Below are 14,512 nucleotides of genomic sequence, written 5' to 3' on the forward strand. Positions count from 1 at the left end.
GGCAGGAGGCGTGGCACCTGGTGTCAAGCCGCACGGCCTGTGGAGTCCATCGCAGAAACAGGGGAAACCGGTCTGTGGCCAGTAGGAAAGTGGAGACGCCAGGACTAGAGTCCACACAGCCCTGCCTTTCAGAAGCCAGATGGATGCTGGGCTCCAGTGCCAGGTAACTGGAGGGGCACAGCTTCTCCCTCCCTCCAGGACCTTCCCGAGCCCCGCCTCCTTTCCAGAACCCACTCCAGGGTGCTGGCCTGTACAGCCTCCTTATTGGGAGAAGGGCGGTGGGGGAAGGCACCCTGCCCAGGATGTCCTCATCCTGCCTGCACCTTTGATCCTGGCCCACCCAGGGCCCATGAGTGCCTACTACACACCACGCCCTGGGCTGGGCACTGGGGACACTGTGCTATCTGAGGCCAAGGCCCTGCCTGCAGGAAGTGCCCAGTCTGTCCCAGAGCCTGGGCAGGTGGGAAACTCCTGCGGGCCCAGGCACCCTAACGGGGGTGGCTCCAATGATGGTCCTCTGACTGAATGGAGATGGCCTAACAACAGGGTGCAGTCTGTGGGCTGCGCAGGCGCCCCCACCCCTGCTCTCTCCCCACCCCTGGGTTCCTGATACTGAGGGATGCAGGGCTTCGGGGAAGGACAGCCTACTGTTTCCCAAGACTCTCCTTCCTTTATTAACTAACTAGCATTTATGGAGCACCTACTGTATGCCTAACCCTGTTCTGGGTGGAGGTCCAAAGAAGCAACTGCTGTGGTTTGGGGTGCAGAACAGCACCCCATCACTGCCTTACTAGATATCAGGGCAGGAAGTGAAGGAATAAGAGGAAGGGCCTTCACAGCTGGAAGAGGTGTGAGAGAGCAAGGTGCTGGGAGCTGTTCCCAGGGGCTTCTCTGTGGCTGGAGGGTGGCATGTGCCCCCCCAAAGGGGTGACGGGACCAGGGGTCTCTCATCAACTCTTTAAGGTGAGCAGCTGCCTGTTAGCCCACTAGAGACAGTGAACCCAGAATTCTAGGGACTTGTCCAAGGGCACACCGCAGCGGGCGACTCCAGGAAGCCAGAGCTTCCAGCCCATAGTCCAGCAGGGGCCAGGGGGTTCTTGGAGGGAGGGAGGCCAAGGCGGTGTCCTCGGGCAGGCCCAGATGTGCCAGGACAGGTCAGAGAGGCCGGTCCTTGGCCTGTTCCTCCAAAACATGGGTGCGTCCTTCTCCCTGGAGGCGGGGTGCAGAGGTTATTTATAGCAGGGCCCGCGGGGCCGGGGGCGGGCCAGCCACCCCGGAGCGGGAGGGGGCGCGGAAGCCGGAGCGGCTTACCTGCTTCCCGCCCGCAGGGCCGGGCGGGGAGGAGGAGGCGGGCGGCAACCTGTGCACGGCCAGGCCGGCGGCGGGCGGGACCGACCCTCCGGGAGGCCCGGGGCCCGTTGGGGGGCCCTCAAGACCGGGGAGAAGGAGCCGCGAACTTGGCGAGAGGAGTGACCTGGGGGCCGGGGGCGGAGTCGTGAGCGGTGGCGGCGCGGGGAGGAGAGAGGCGCAGCGAGCGGAGCGCGGCGGCGGGCCCAGGAAGCGCAGAGCGCCGCCCACCCGCCGGGGCGAGAGCGGCGTGGGCCACAGCAGGCTGGGCCCGGGGCGGCCCGGGCCCGCGACCCCCGTCTCCCGTGACCCCGAAGCCCCCAGCCCGCCTCCAAGATGATGAAGAGGCAGCTGTATCGCATGCGGCAGCTGGCCCAGACGGGCAGTTTGGGACGGTGAGTGGAACCCCTCCCTTCCAGCGCCCTGCGCCCCCCGGACTTGGGTGGGGGAGGGGCGCGGGGGTGGGGAGGATGGGGGGTGGGGAGGCTGGAGCGTGGGGGGCCGCTGGGGACAGCTGGACAGCCACCCTCTGACCCGCCAGAGCCCTGCTCTCTCTTCCTCCCTTCAAAACAGGCAGAGCTTGGAGAGGCAGGCACTGGGCTTGGGGGGAAGGGGTGCCCCCCACCCCTGACTGAAGCGGGGTGCAGGGCAAGAAAGCGCCCTGACCAAGGGCCCTGGGCCTTCTCTGTCCACGAGCCTCTGAGTGCACCTCACTTGTTCCCTCTGGCCAGTGGGGATAGGGAGCCCTGGCTCCCTGCTGCGAGGGGGAAGGGGGAGGGGAGAGGGTCTGGCTGGTGGGAGGAGGGGCCTGGCCCTGCTCTGCTCCCCCCAGCTGCCCCCCAGCCCCCCCAGGCCCCCTGCTTCTCTGTCTTGCTTCCGCTTTTCCCAGACTCAGGTGGAAATGTCCCCAGGTCTCCTGGTTCCCACCCCCAGCCACTGAGCCGATAGAGCGGTGGCCGGAAGTTTGGGGAGCCACTGAGGGCCCACTGAGAGCCTGTTTTCTCCCCTCCTCTTCCTCCAGTGTCGAAGAGTTCCCCATTCTCTGGGCCGAAGGGAGGGGACTGGGTGTCCAGAGGCCTGGTTCTAATCTCAGCTCAGACCCCCGTGTGAGCCAGGGCACAGCTGGGCCACCTTGCTCAGGGCCTGTGTCCCCATGTGTCCCAGGGCAGGGGCCCAGGGCCTGCCCCCCCCCCCCCCCCCCCCCCCCGGCACAGTCCAGAGTCCGGGTGAGCGACGGCCCAGGAGCCTGAGCTGATACACACTTCCCGTTCCTGGGGCCACCTCTCCCCAGGGCAGACCGAGGATTTGAGGGTGGGAAGAAGAGAGAGGCTCTTCCCGAAGCTGGGCCCCCTCCCTTGGTTTCGTCTGCCCTCTCTCGGGGCACAGCCCTGGGTGGAGGAGGAAAAAGCCTTGTCTCTCCTTCCCGCCCCCGTGGAATGTGCTCCGACTGGGATGAGGCAGATGGGAGGGGCCCTGGAAAGCAACTGGGGTCCAGGTGCCCCTGCTGGGGGCGGTGCAGGGTTGGTAGGGGGCTCCTAGCCTGGGCGGGCCCAGCAGAAGCTCTCTCCCCACCGCAGCACCCCAGAAACGGCCGAGCTCCTGGGTGAGGACCTGCTGCAGGTACGTGCCCGGACGGGCTGCAGGGAGGCAGGTCTGTGCAGGCTCTCCAAGCAGGGAGGCCCCCTGGGGACCCGGATTGAGTCATCCCCAAGCCCTTGACCACGGGGACCCCCGGAGCAGGGAAGAGAAAGATGGGTCCTGCCCTGGAGGGGAGCAGGGCGGTGGGACCAACCCCCCAGACCCCGTAATCCCCGTGCCCCTCCCAGGTGGAGCAGCGGCTGGAGCCGGCCAAGCGAGCGGCCCACAACGTCCACAAGCGGCTGCAGGCCTGTCTGCAGGGCCAGAGCGGGGCCGACATGGACAAGCGCGTGGTGAGCGGGCTCTCGAGAAGGAGGAGGTCCCGCAGGAGCCCTGGGTTCTGGGCTCCCTGGCACCTCACTGTGCTGCTTTGTCCCAGGGCATCTCAGGCTTCTCATTCCTGGGGTCTGGTCTCTTCCTCCAACCCCTTCTTGACCCCACTTCCCTCTCCACCAGTCCCTGTAAGCCAAGGTCAGGCCTGTGACAGCACCTGAACGTCTCTGTCCAGTCAGCACCCAGAGCTGGCGGCCTTTGTTGAGGCAGCCTGGAGGGCTTCCTGGAGGAAGTAACATTTGCGCTGGCTCTTGAGGGCTCCTACCAAGCACTTACTGATTCCTGCTAGCCCGTTGTTAAGATTCGTTCATGCGTTCTCTCTCTTAATCCTGCCTACAACCCCAGGAGGCTCTTTTTATTAGCACTGTTTTACAGATGAGGAAACAGAGGCTTAGAGAGTTAAAGTTATTCGCTCAAGGGCACGCAGCTAGTAAGTTGCAAAACCGGGTTTTGAACCCTGGTCTCTAAGATCCCAGAGCTACTGCTCTATTTTGCCCGAAGTGGGTAAGTGTAGCCAAGTTTTGGAACCAGCCTCCAATTCATTGCAGCCAGAGCCCTGGAGGGAGGAGAGGTGAGGAGCAGTAGGGCACCACGGAGAGATCCAAGTGCAGCAGTGGCCACAAGCCCTGGGGCAGAGGAGGGAGCCGCACACAGAGGCCTGGGCGTGCTCCCAGCTCCATCCTCCCTCCACCCGGGGCACGATGGCCAAGCTCCTGTCCCCTCTGCATCGCCGTGAGCCAGGCAGTGCTAAGGGTTGGCGTCCCACCCTGACCGATCAAGTGGCTGCTGGGAGCGGGTCAGGGGACTGCAGATGGGTCGGGGCTTTGGTCATAGTTTCGGGGTGATCACCATCCTGTCTCGGTGACGGTGGCCCTGCTGGGTTCCCACCTCCCGTGCCAAGGTCACGGGGGCTTGCCTGGGCTCCAGCCGGGGGAGGGAGGCTCCACTCACCGCCGGCCCCACCCCTCTCTTCCCTGCAGAAGAAGCTTCCCCTCATGGCTCTGTCCACCACCATGGCCGAGAGCTTCAAGGAGCTGGACCCCGATTCCAGCATGGGGTAAGCGCGGCATGGGGGACCCAGCCCCCGCCTGGGCATGCCGAGAAGGGATCTAGGCTGGGAGGAGGCCCAGGCCAGCAAGGGCATCCGGGCTGGGGTGGATTGGGGTGCCGAGGCTGGGGGAGCCTGGGGCTCACTGGGTGCTGTCGCCCACAGGAAGGCCCTGGAGATGAGCTGTGCCATCCAGAACCAGCTGGCCTGCAGCCTGGCTGAGTTTGAGATGACCCTGGAAAAGGATGTCCTGCAGCCGCTCAGCAGGCTGAGCGAGGTGACCCTGGCCCTGCGCCCCGCTTCCCCCGCCTCCAGCCTCTGGTCCCCCACAGCCTACTGAGCCCGTCCCCTGCCTGCCCCCCTCCAGGAGGAGCTGCCAGCCATCCTCAAGCACAAGAAGAGCCTGCAGAAGCTGGTGTCCGACTGGAACACGCTCAAGAGCAGGTGGGAGCCGCAGCCACACTTGCTAAGCCCACAGAGACGGCCTCAGACCCTGCGGGTTCACTGGGTGCAGCGTGTGTACTTGTGTGCACGTGGGGACACGCGCGGGGTGGGTACATGTGAGGGTGCCTCTGTGCACAGTGTGTGCACAGGCTTGTGCCGCTGTGGCCCCAGAGCCTAGGGTGCCCTAAGCAACTCGGCCAAGATCCCTGGGCGTGGATGTCCCCGCCCACAGCCCTGGAGCTGGATACTGCGATCCCCAAGCCCGCCGCCAGGGGGCACCCAGAGCGCTCGAGGCCCAGGCGGGTGGGGCTCCTGTGTCTGGAAGGCCAGGCAAGGCTAGGCTTGTGGTCAGGCGGCAGGGCCAGTGACCACCTGGCCTCCGGTCCGTCCCCAGGCTCAGTCAGGCAGCCAAGAACTCAGGCAGCGGTCAAGGCCTGGGTGGCGGTCCCAGCAGTTACAGCTCCGCCGCCACGGCCAACAAGGTGGAGACGCTGAAGGAGGAGGAGGAAGAGCTGAAGAGGAGGGTGGAGCAGTGCAAGGTGAGGAGCCGCTTGGGGCTCCCTGGATGTGCAGTGGTGGCAGAGGTGGGGACTGTCCCATTTCACAGATGAGAAAACCGAAGGACAAAGATGATGTGACCTGCCCAAGGCTACAGAGCCCAGAAGCAGCAGAGCTGGCAGTCAGGCTCCAGGGTCTGCGTCTCAGCTTTACCTCGCAGCCCCTTCTGTCTATACCTCACGCGTAATGCCTCAGGGGCGGGGTCTTGATACGTTCATCTGGAACCTCCTGGTTGTTAAGTGAATGAGTGAAGGGTGCGTGAATGAATGAATGAATGAATGAAGCATGACTAATACAAGAAACTGCTAAGGATATGGGGACACAGAGATGAGGACTTGAGGCCAGAAAAGCCCCTGGAGAAAGTTTGAGGGGTTTCCGGTGGGCCAACCCACATAAAAACCCTGGCAGAGAGGAGAAGTGGCTGGGACCCTCGTGTGCCAGCTGCGTGGCCTGGGGCACATCCCTCACCCCTCAAGCCACGACTTCCCCTCTGCCCCCAAGGATGAGTACTTGGCCGACCTGTACCACTTTGCAACCAAGGAGGACACATACGCCAACTACTTCATCCATGTGAGTCCAAACCCAGCGCCAAACTCACGGACCACTGGGACCCCTGGGAGATGGTGGGAGGGAGGGCCTTGCTCTCTGGGTACAGGGACTGGCTCAGCATCCCCCTTCCCCCTGCCCCCGGGGCTCTCGTCTATACCCGCAGCTCCTGGAGATTCAGGCTGATTACCATCGCAAGTCCCTGAGCTCCCTGGACACGGCCCTGGCTGAGCTGAGGGAGAACCACAGCCGAGCAGGTACGAACACAGGGGGCCACCCATTCCTCTGTCCCTACCCTGTCCAAAGTTTGGACTCACCCTGAGAGGCGGTAGGGAGCCATGGGTGAGTTCTGGGCAGGAGAGGGCTGGATTAGGTTTGTGATGGAGAGACGGCTGTGGCCGCTGCACAGAAGGTGGAAGGAAAGGGGCAGGGCTGCAGCCAGGGCACCCGGCAGGAGGCACAAGGGAGGCGGTGGTGGCCGCAACCAAGCAGATGATCGGGTCATCTCAGGACCCTGAGTCTCCGGTCTGTCTCGTCCCTGCAGACCCCTCCCCCTTGATGACCGCCACCCCCTTCTCCAGGGTGTATGGGGTGTCGCTGGGAACCCACCTGCAGGGGCTGGGCCGGGCCATTGCCCTGCCCATCGAGGCCTGCGTCATGATGCTGCTTTCCGAGGGCATGAAGGAAGAGGTGGGGCTCCCTGGGGCAGGTGGGGGCAGAGCGCCGGGTCCCCCGTCCATCCCCAACCTCCCGCATGCTGACCTGTCCCAGCGCCTGTAATAACGCCATTCGAACTCAGGTCCCTGGGAGAAGGCCTGGTCTGGTGTCGCTGAGCTGCCAGGCGCCCCCCCCCCCCGGCCCAAGGCCACCCATGTGGTCTGGGTGCTGTACTATCTTACTTGCTCAGAGTTATCCCAATAACTGTCAGAGAAAGATCTCCCTGGCTCCACTTTACTGGGGAGGACAGAGGCAAAGAGGTCAACGTGTCCAAGAGAAGGTGGCACTGGAACCGGTGACTCCAAAGTACAACGTTGCTGCATTCCGGTTCTGAACAGACCCTTGCGCCTCAGCGCGTGAGCACATCAGTTGCAACCTGAAGGCTGGACCCTCAGGAAGCAGGAAACACTCAAAGACAGGCTGAGGCTGCCCTCTAATCCTGCCGAGGCGCCCTTTCTCCCTGCCCCTCCGGGCCAGCACCTGTCTCCCCGTGACTTTTCCCAGTTCCTCCCAAACTTCCCACCCCTGCCCTCTGCTGAGAATGCTAGACCCTGCTGGTTGAGAGGCGCCACAGATCCTGGGGTCACCCTTCTGCCTCCAGCCCAGCGGGGACACTGAGGCCCAGCAACCCAGCCTGGGTGCCCCAGCCTGCCTGCCCCTCCATGGCCCCACTTGCTCCTCTCCCACCCAGGGCCTCTTCCGCCTAGCCGCCGGGGCCTCAGTGCTGAAGCGCCTCAAGCAGACGATGGCCTCGGACCCGCGCGGCCTGGAGGAGTTCTGCTCTGACCCCCACGCCGTGGCAGGTGCCTGCCCCCAGGGCATGCTGGGATGGGAGGAGGGGAAGGCTTCCCCCCTCGCCTAAAATGGTCCCGCGGTAGCTGGACTTAAGGCCTGCTGTTCTGTTGAGGAAACACGGGTTTTTATTTTTATATTTTTTAAATTTATTTCTCTCCCAGTTCTCCCCCCCCCCCCCCCCCGTTGTCTGTTCTCTGTGTCTATTTGCTGCGTGTTCTTTGTCCACTTCTGTTGTCAGCACCATGGGAATCTGTGTTTCTCCTTGTTGTGTCAGCTCTCCGTGTGTGTGGCACCATTCCTGGGCAGGCTGCACTTTCTTTCGCTCTGGGCAGCTCTCCTTACGGGGCGCACTTCTTGTGCATGGGGCTCCCCTATGCGGGGACATCCCTGCGTGGCACTGCACTCCTTGCGCGCATCAGCACTGCGCCTGGGCCAGCTCCACACGGGTCAAGGAGGCCCGGGGTTTGAACCGCGGACCTCCCATGTGGTAGACGGACGCCCTAACCACTGGGCCAAGTCCGCTTCTCTACACGGGTTTTTAAATGGGGGGAGGGCGTCTATGGTGAACCCCTTTTATATGCATTTTTCTGGAGACAAGAACTCTAGCCTTGAACATTCTCTCAAAGAAGTTCATGGCCCAGAAAAACTATCAGATCTCGACACTTTAGTGTGAGCAAGGGCTGGAGGCTCTTCCCACAGGAGATTGTTGGGTAGCAGAGATGGGAATGGGGGCCTGGGGCTCTGCTTCTGACCTTCCCCCTTCCAGGTGCCCTCAAGTCTTACCTGCGGGAGCTGCCAGAGCCCCTGATGACTTTTGACCTCTATGATGATTGGATGAGGGCAGCCAGGTGAGGATGTGGGGGGAGGGGAGGCTTGCAGGTGCTGCCCTGGACTTGGCTCACCTGGTCTCTCTCTCCCCACCCCTCACCCCCCACCCCACCCCTAGCCTGAAGGAGCCGGGGGCCCGGCTGGAGGCCCTCCGAGAGGTATGCAGCCGCCTGCCCCAGGAGAACCTCAGCAACCTCAGGTGAGCCCCGGGCCTGCCTCCTTCCTTGGATGCCTCTGCCCAGGCCAGAGCTCAGCTGGGAGTCAGGGCCCTGGGTTCGAGTCCTGGCCTTGCCTCCAGCGTGCTGCCTTGTGCCATCCTGGGCTCAGTTCCACCTGAAAAGTGGTTGCAGGACAGGGTACCCCAAACTTCTGCTGTACCCGCAACCCTCCTTTAACTATCATTTTTCTTAAATATTCACCTGAAAGTGATTTGTTCTCTTAACTCTTTTATTCAAAAACTTCCTTGAGTCTTGTCCTAAGCAACATTTCTGAGGACACAGCTTTGATGTGTTAGTCGTAATTTTTTTTTTTAGAAGGTACTGGGGATCGAACTGAGAACCTCATACATGGGAGGCAGGCACTCAACCACCGAGCTACATCCACTCCCCAGTGAGAGATGGTTTTTTTTTTGGGTTTGTTTTGTTTTTAGGAGGTACTGGGGATCTAACCCAGGACCTCACACATGGGAAACAAGTTCTCAACCACTGGAACTACAGCCACTCCCGGCAGTCATACTTTTTTATACTAGACGTTAAAATAAACAAATACCTTGAGTCTTTGAAGCCAGACTGCCTGGCTTCGATACCTACCACTGCCACTGTGTGACCCCGGGCAGGCTACTTAACCTCTCTGGGCCTCAGCATCCTCATCTGGAAAACATGGATCCTAACAGTCCCTACCTTATAGTGTGGCTGGGAGGATTCGCAACTCAGCCCAGTCCCTGGCCCATAGCCCTCAGTAGGTATCAAATTTCACTTAAAAAAGTTTAAACCATCTTGGGTGGTATCTTCCAACATTGGCTTTCCCCTCTTTGGAAACCCTGGGCTAAGAAAACCTCAGGCCCCTGGGGCTCGGGTGGGCGTCCCTGGCCCCGGCCCCAGCCGCTCCCCCTTCCCCAGGTACCTGATGAAGTTCCTGGCGCGGCTGGCTGAGGAGCAGGAGGTGAACAAGATGACACCCAGCAACATCGCCATCGTCCTGGGGCCCAACCTGCTGTGGCCACCCGAGAAAGAAGGGTGAGGGGCCACGGGGTGGGGGAGACGGCGGGGGGCAGGCAACCCCCACCCCAACTGCCTGCTCTTGTTTTCCCATCCGTTGAGCGAGTTGAGCAGCTGCCGTTGTCAAGGCAGCCGCAAGGAGCAGCCCGGAGGCATCCAGGGCCACACGCAGCTTTGGAGCTAGGCATTTGGGGTGATGGTGGTGCTGGGAGCCCCAAGATATGGCTGTAGCTCTGTCCCTCCATCTTCCATAGAAGTGCCTGTGTCAGTCACTTCCCTTTCTGGACCCCCATTTCCTCATCTGCAAAATGGGAGGAAATTCTAGAAGCTTTGAGGGTTGTTGCTTTGGGGATGACATGAGATAATGGAAGAGATCATGTTTTGTAAACTGTAAAGTGTGGTGATATGTGAGAGGTCATTATTATTCACTTGACCATGGATGGCCAGAAGATTCCGCCTCATTTGCTGAGTGTCAGTGATTGGCAGGGTGGCCCAGGGCCAGGAACTGTGAGGAGAAGGATGCCACAGTAGACTAGTGATGTCTGGCATGGGTGAAGGAAGGGGTAATTTGGCATGTGCACAACACACTTATCATCAACGAGTCCTCTTGACTTTTTTTTGAGAATAGGGACTCTGATGCATTCTTGTATCCCCAGTACCCAGTCAAGAACCAGACAGAGTCGAGGTCACTAAATTTCGCTTGACGGATGGCCCCTTTTCTCTCCCTTTTTGTTCCAGGGACCAGGCCCAGCTGGACGCAGCCTCCGTGTCTTCCATCCAGGTGGTGGGTGTGGTCGAGGCGCTGATACAGAATGCAGACACCCTCTTCCCTGGAGGTAAAGCTCCTGCCTTTGGAAATGTACCCCTTGGTCTCTCCATCTCCCCATCTTGGGGCACCCCAGACCCAGCTTTAGTTCCTGGCAGCCCCACAAACTCACCGCTTGGCCTGAGGGAACTGCTTCTCCACTCTGGGTCTCAGGGTCTCATCTGTGAAAGGGGGCTGCTGAACACAGTCTGAATCACGCCAGGGGCGGGGAAAGTGGCCCTGACACTGGCGAAGGCTCCCACCGTTACGTCACACGCCTTTCCATCTGCAGACATCAACTTCAACGTGTCAGGCCTGTTTTCGGCCCTCGCGCCCCAGGAGAAGGACCACGAGAAGCCAGCCCCCGAGGAGCTGCCCGCCACGCCCACCCCAGCCAGCGCTCTGGCTCCAGCCCCAGCCTCAGTGGCTACCAAGGAAAGGTGAGGACTGAGGGTGACAGATGGGCCCTGCCCCGGCCCCACAGAGGGCTGCAGCAGCATTCGGGAGAATGGCATCACTGGTATTTTCTCCCAAAGACCAGGTTTCCCAGTTTGAGTGGGCGGGGATGAGCCTCCGCGGTGATGTTCTTCGCAGCCTCTGGTGGGCTCCCCCGTTTCCTGAATGGCTCCTTACTGAGCACCTACTATGAACCAGGCACCCCTTTAGGGAGATTTGGAATCTAAATCCCTTCTGGCCTCTTTTGATCCTTTAAATCTGGAAGGGTTGTTCAGGACTGTGTGGCCTCCATACCAAGCAGGTTGTGTTCAACTCGCCAGAGGCACCATTGCCAATCCATGGATTTCACAGGCAGGACAGACAGATGCTACCCTTAGAGCTGGCATCCCAGGGGTGGGGAGCAACAGATAAGAAACAAGGATCCTGATGCGCACATACCACCACCAGGTAGTGTCGTGGTTTCCTCAGGCTGCTTTAACAAAGGACCACAGACTGGTGGCTTCAAACAACAGAAACCTATTATCCTGGTGCTGGAGTGGGGAGGCCGACATCAGGCAGCAGCAGGGCCAGGCTCAAGTGCAGTTGCAGGGGAGAGCCCTTCCTTGCCCGCTTCAGCTGCCAGTGTCTGCCAGCCAGCCTTGGTGCTCCTTGGCTGGCAGCTGCAGCACTTCCTCTTGGCCTCTGCTGGCACCTGGCCTTCTCCCCTGTTCATGTCTGTGTGTCCACCAGCCCTATTTGGCCTTACCTTTACTCCTGTCTTCAAAGACCCGATTTCCAAATAAGGTCATGGTCCTAGGACCAGGGGTGAGGACTTGGGGGTACAATCCAGGCTTAACAGGTAGTGCTGCGTCTACAAAGGGAAATAAAGCAGGATACGGGGACAGAGTGACACTGCTTTAGACCTATGACACTGCTTTAGCTGTGAGGTCAGGAAAGCCCCTTCCCGAGGTGACAAGTGAGCACAGGCCTGGAGGCAGTGTGGGACGAGCTTCACGGGCCCCCTCTGCTTCTCACCTGCTCTCTGGTGTCTCGTGGCCAGGACATCCCAGAAACCACACACGAAGGCGAGAGCTGCCCAGGGTCAGCCAGGAGCCAGGAACCCAGGGGACACAAACCCTAGGGGTCCTGGCCTGGGGACAGGTTTGAGACACAGCCTTAGGTCAGTGGGGCACAAGTCCTAGAAGGGCTGAACTCTAGCTGGCGGCCTGGCCAAGGCTGACCCTGACCCTCACCTTCCTCGGCAGGATGGAGTCCGAGGCACCCCCCAGACCAGCCTCCCCCAAGGTCAGCAGGAGCTCCCCGGAGACAGCCCCCCCAGCAGAGGACACGGCTCGGAGGAGTGAGTTGGCTGGGAATGGGGAGAACGGGGCAGAGGGGGCAAGGAGGGGGGCTGGGGAGCCCCAGGGCATCGCCTGCTTCCAGGTGGCTAGGGCTCAGGCTTCGCTCCTCTGCTGCGTGACCTTGGACTCTTCTGTTAGGGGAACAGTAACTGCACTACCTTGTAGGGCTTTCTGGAAAATTAAACCATGAGGAAAGGCAGTGTCTGGCTCACACTAGCACACAGTAAATGCTCGCACAGGTTAGCCAGGCAGTCCCCCAAGAAGCCGGGAGGAGTGGGAAGATGGATCTTCAAGGGGCACTGGAGGAGGTGGTGGTCGGAAGGAACTCTGCACCGCCTCCTAAGCCCCTTTGGCGCACTCACCTATTGACCTGGCCCAAAGCCAGACAGGTGAGACAGCCCAGGGTTCAGATGGAACGTCTTTCCCCAGGGCAGGAAAGAACGTGTGGGAGGTCCCGCCAGCCTGTTCTGGGCTGGCCCTCGAGGCGGTGGGATTTGGGGTTGGGTGGACAGCGTAGAACTGGAGAAGCCGGAGCAGCTAAAGGAGCCCCTGAGCCAGCGGGAGCCAGGCAGGTCACATGGGGGCCCCTTCCTGGAGAGGGAGGGCTTCTAGCCCTTTTCTGGATGAGGGGCAAGGGGGGGGTCGTCACTCACCTGAGCGCAGTGCTCAGAGGACTGTCGAGGCAGCACCGAGGCTGGTCCTCACCCCGTCTCACTAAGGAGGAAACCGAGGCCTGGCGGCTAGGAGATGTGTCCCAGACCCACAAGGGGTTACACGCAGCGCCTGGACGAGGCTCCTGATCTCCCAGCCCCGCCCAGCCCCGGGGCTGTGGAGTGGGCTGTTGGAGAGCTGGACGGGGTAGTTCTGGTGGGCTTCTGAGAGGAGGTGAGCGAGACCCAGGTGTCAGCAGGGCCTGAACACCGACTGTTCCCAGTGCCATGCCAGGCGGTAGGTCCTAAGCCGCCCTCACTTAGCGTTCTAGTGGGGCGGGGGCAGTAACCCAGTCATCAAGATTGACAAGGGAACTCCAGAGGGTGAAAAGTCCTGTGACAAGAATAAAGCTGGGGAACGTGTGGGAGGCTCTGGGGCAGGCAGAGGACCTCAGAGGTGCAGGAACGCACGGGAGCCGACCGTGGGAACGCTGGTCCCAGCAGAAGGGACAGGGGAGACCCAGGTCCCGAGGTGGCATCGGGCTCGGTGGCTTCTCCACAGCACCACGGACGCTGAACTTCCCCCTTTCCTTCCTCCACAGCCAAGCGCCCAGCGCCAGCCCGGCCCACCATGCTGCCCCCCCAGGTCTCCAGCACCCGCTCCTCCCCTCCAGTCCCAACCCCGCCCCCAGGCCCTCTCAGCCCTGTGACCCCCCAGGCTATGCCCCGCCGCATGGTGGGCAGCAGCCTCCGAGCCCCCACCGTGCCACCCCCGTTGCCCCCCATGCCGCCCCAGCCTGCCCGGCGCCAGAGCCGCCGTTCGCCAGCCTCCCCCAGCGCAAGAGCTTCCGGCATGCCTGCACAGGCGGACCTGGGGGCCACCACAGAGGAGGGAGGGGCCCCTGAGCCTGTAGGTGGGGTCACCACTCCCCCAGCCAGTCCCCCTCAGCCCCGGCCCAGGAGCCTGGCCTCGGAGACCGACTGAGGACACAGCTCCTGCCCGCCTAGCCTGCAGCAGCCCCTCCCCGCACCTACCCTCACGCCTCCCAAGGGGCGGGGGCCTTCAGCCTTTGCCCACAAGTGCCTCGGTGCCCACCGGGCTGGGCCCCATGGCCAGGAGGACTCCGGACAGTCCTCCCACCTCCAGACCTTTTCTTCTCCCACCCTGGGCTTGGGGGCCCCACACCCAACTCCCCACCCTCTGGCAGGTCCCAGGGGAGCTGCCAGAAGGAAGGAGAGGCTTGCCTGCTCCTGCAGGACTTATTTTTCTCTTGCCAAGGTCCTTTTTGGTAAATAAATTATTTTTGGACAAAACTGGAGCAGCTGCCCAAACAATAGTTTTATTTTCTGTCCTTGAAATAAATAAGCCACTTTCATGAAGGGGGAACAATTACGTCTTCTTTGCCTCCTTTCTTTCTTCCTGTCTGGAAAGCTAAGAGTCAGCCTTCTTAGCACTCACCGTATACTCCATGCTGTGCCTTTTTTACATCACTTCCATTGAATCCTCTCCCAGGAAGTAGACATCATTACCTCTTCTTACAGGTGAGGAGGCTGAGGTGCAGAAAGAAGCACCTGCCAATGTCCCCTGGCAAGTGAGGCTCGGGGCTGGGGAAGAGCCAGGTCTAATTCCAAAGCTCGGGCTTGCTTCTCACATCCTGGGCCACCACGTAACCCCCCGTCACCCCAGTGTCCTCACCTATGAAACAGCCTAACCGTTTCCACCTCCCAGTGTCATCCTGAGGATTAAATTAGACGCTCCACGTAAAACCCAAAGCACTGCCCCAGGCATG

General features: G+C 61.2%; 1 protein-coding gene across 1 annotated transcript; it reads left to right on the plus strand.

Moving 5' to 3' along the window:
- Positions 1-1,551: 1,551 nt before the first annotated feature.
- SH3BP1 (SH3 domain binding protein 1) lies at positions 1,552-14,112 on the plus strand. Its single transcript, XM_058308795.2, has 18 exons — positions 1,552-1,742; positions 2,925-2,967; positions 3,174-3,278; positions 4,299-4,375; positions 4,532-4,643; positions 4,734-4,810; positions 5,205-5,349; positions 5,870-5,938; positions 6,081-6,171; positions 6,459-6,604; positions 7,323-7,434; positions 8,193-8,274; positions 8,373-8,453; positions 9,373-9,489; positions 10,210-10,307; positions 10,569-10,716; positions 11,977-12,071; positions 13,325-14,112. Exons 1-18 carry the CDS (start codon positions 1,684-1,686, stop codon positions 13,705-13,707), a joined length of 2,040 nt encoding a protein of 679 aa, XP_058164778.1. The 5' UTR covers positions 1,552-1,683; the 3' UTR covers positions 13,708-14,112.
- The last annotated feature ends 400 nt before the right edge of the window (positions 14,113-14,512 follow it).

This window comes from Dasypus novemcinctus, chromosome 12, assembly GCF_030445035.2.
Source record: "Dasypus novemcinctus isolate mDasNov1 chromosome 12, mDasNov1.1.hap2, whole genome shotgun sequence".
NCBI lineage: Eukaryota > Metazoa > Chordata > Mammalia > Cingulata > Dasypodidae > Dasypus > Dasypus novemcinctus.

Excerpts from the sequence above, each read along its gene's own strand:
- SH3BP1 (XM_058308795.2), top strand. The coding sequence starts at position 1,684 with ATGATGAAGAGGCAGCTGTATCGCATGCGGCAGCTGGCCCAGACGGGC. Across the intron at positions 4,376-4,531 it reads GACCCCGATTCCAGCATGGG|GAAGGCCCTGGAGATGAGCT; the intron begins GTAAGCGCGGCA and ends TGTCGCCCACAG. Across the intron at positions 8,275-8,372 it reads GATTGGATGAGGGCAGCCAG|CCTGAAGGAGCCGGGGGCCC; the intron begins GTGAGGATGTGG and ends CCCCACCCCTAG.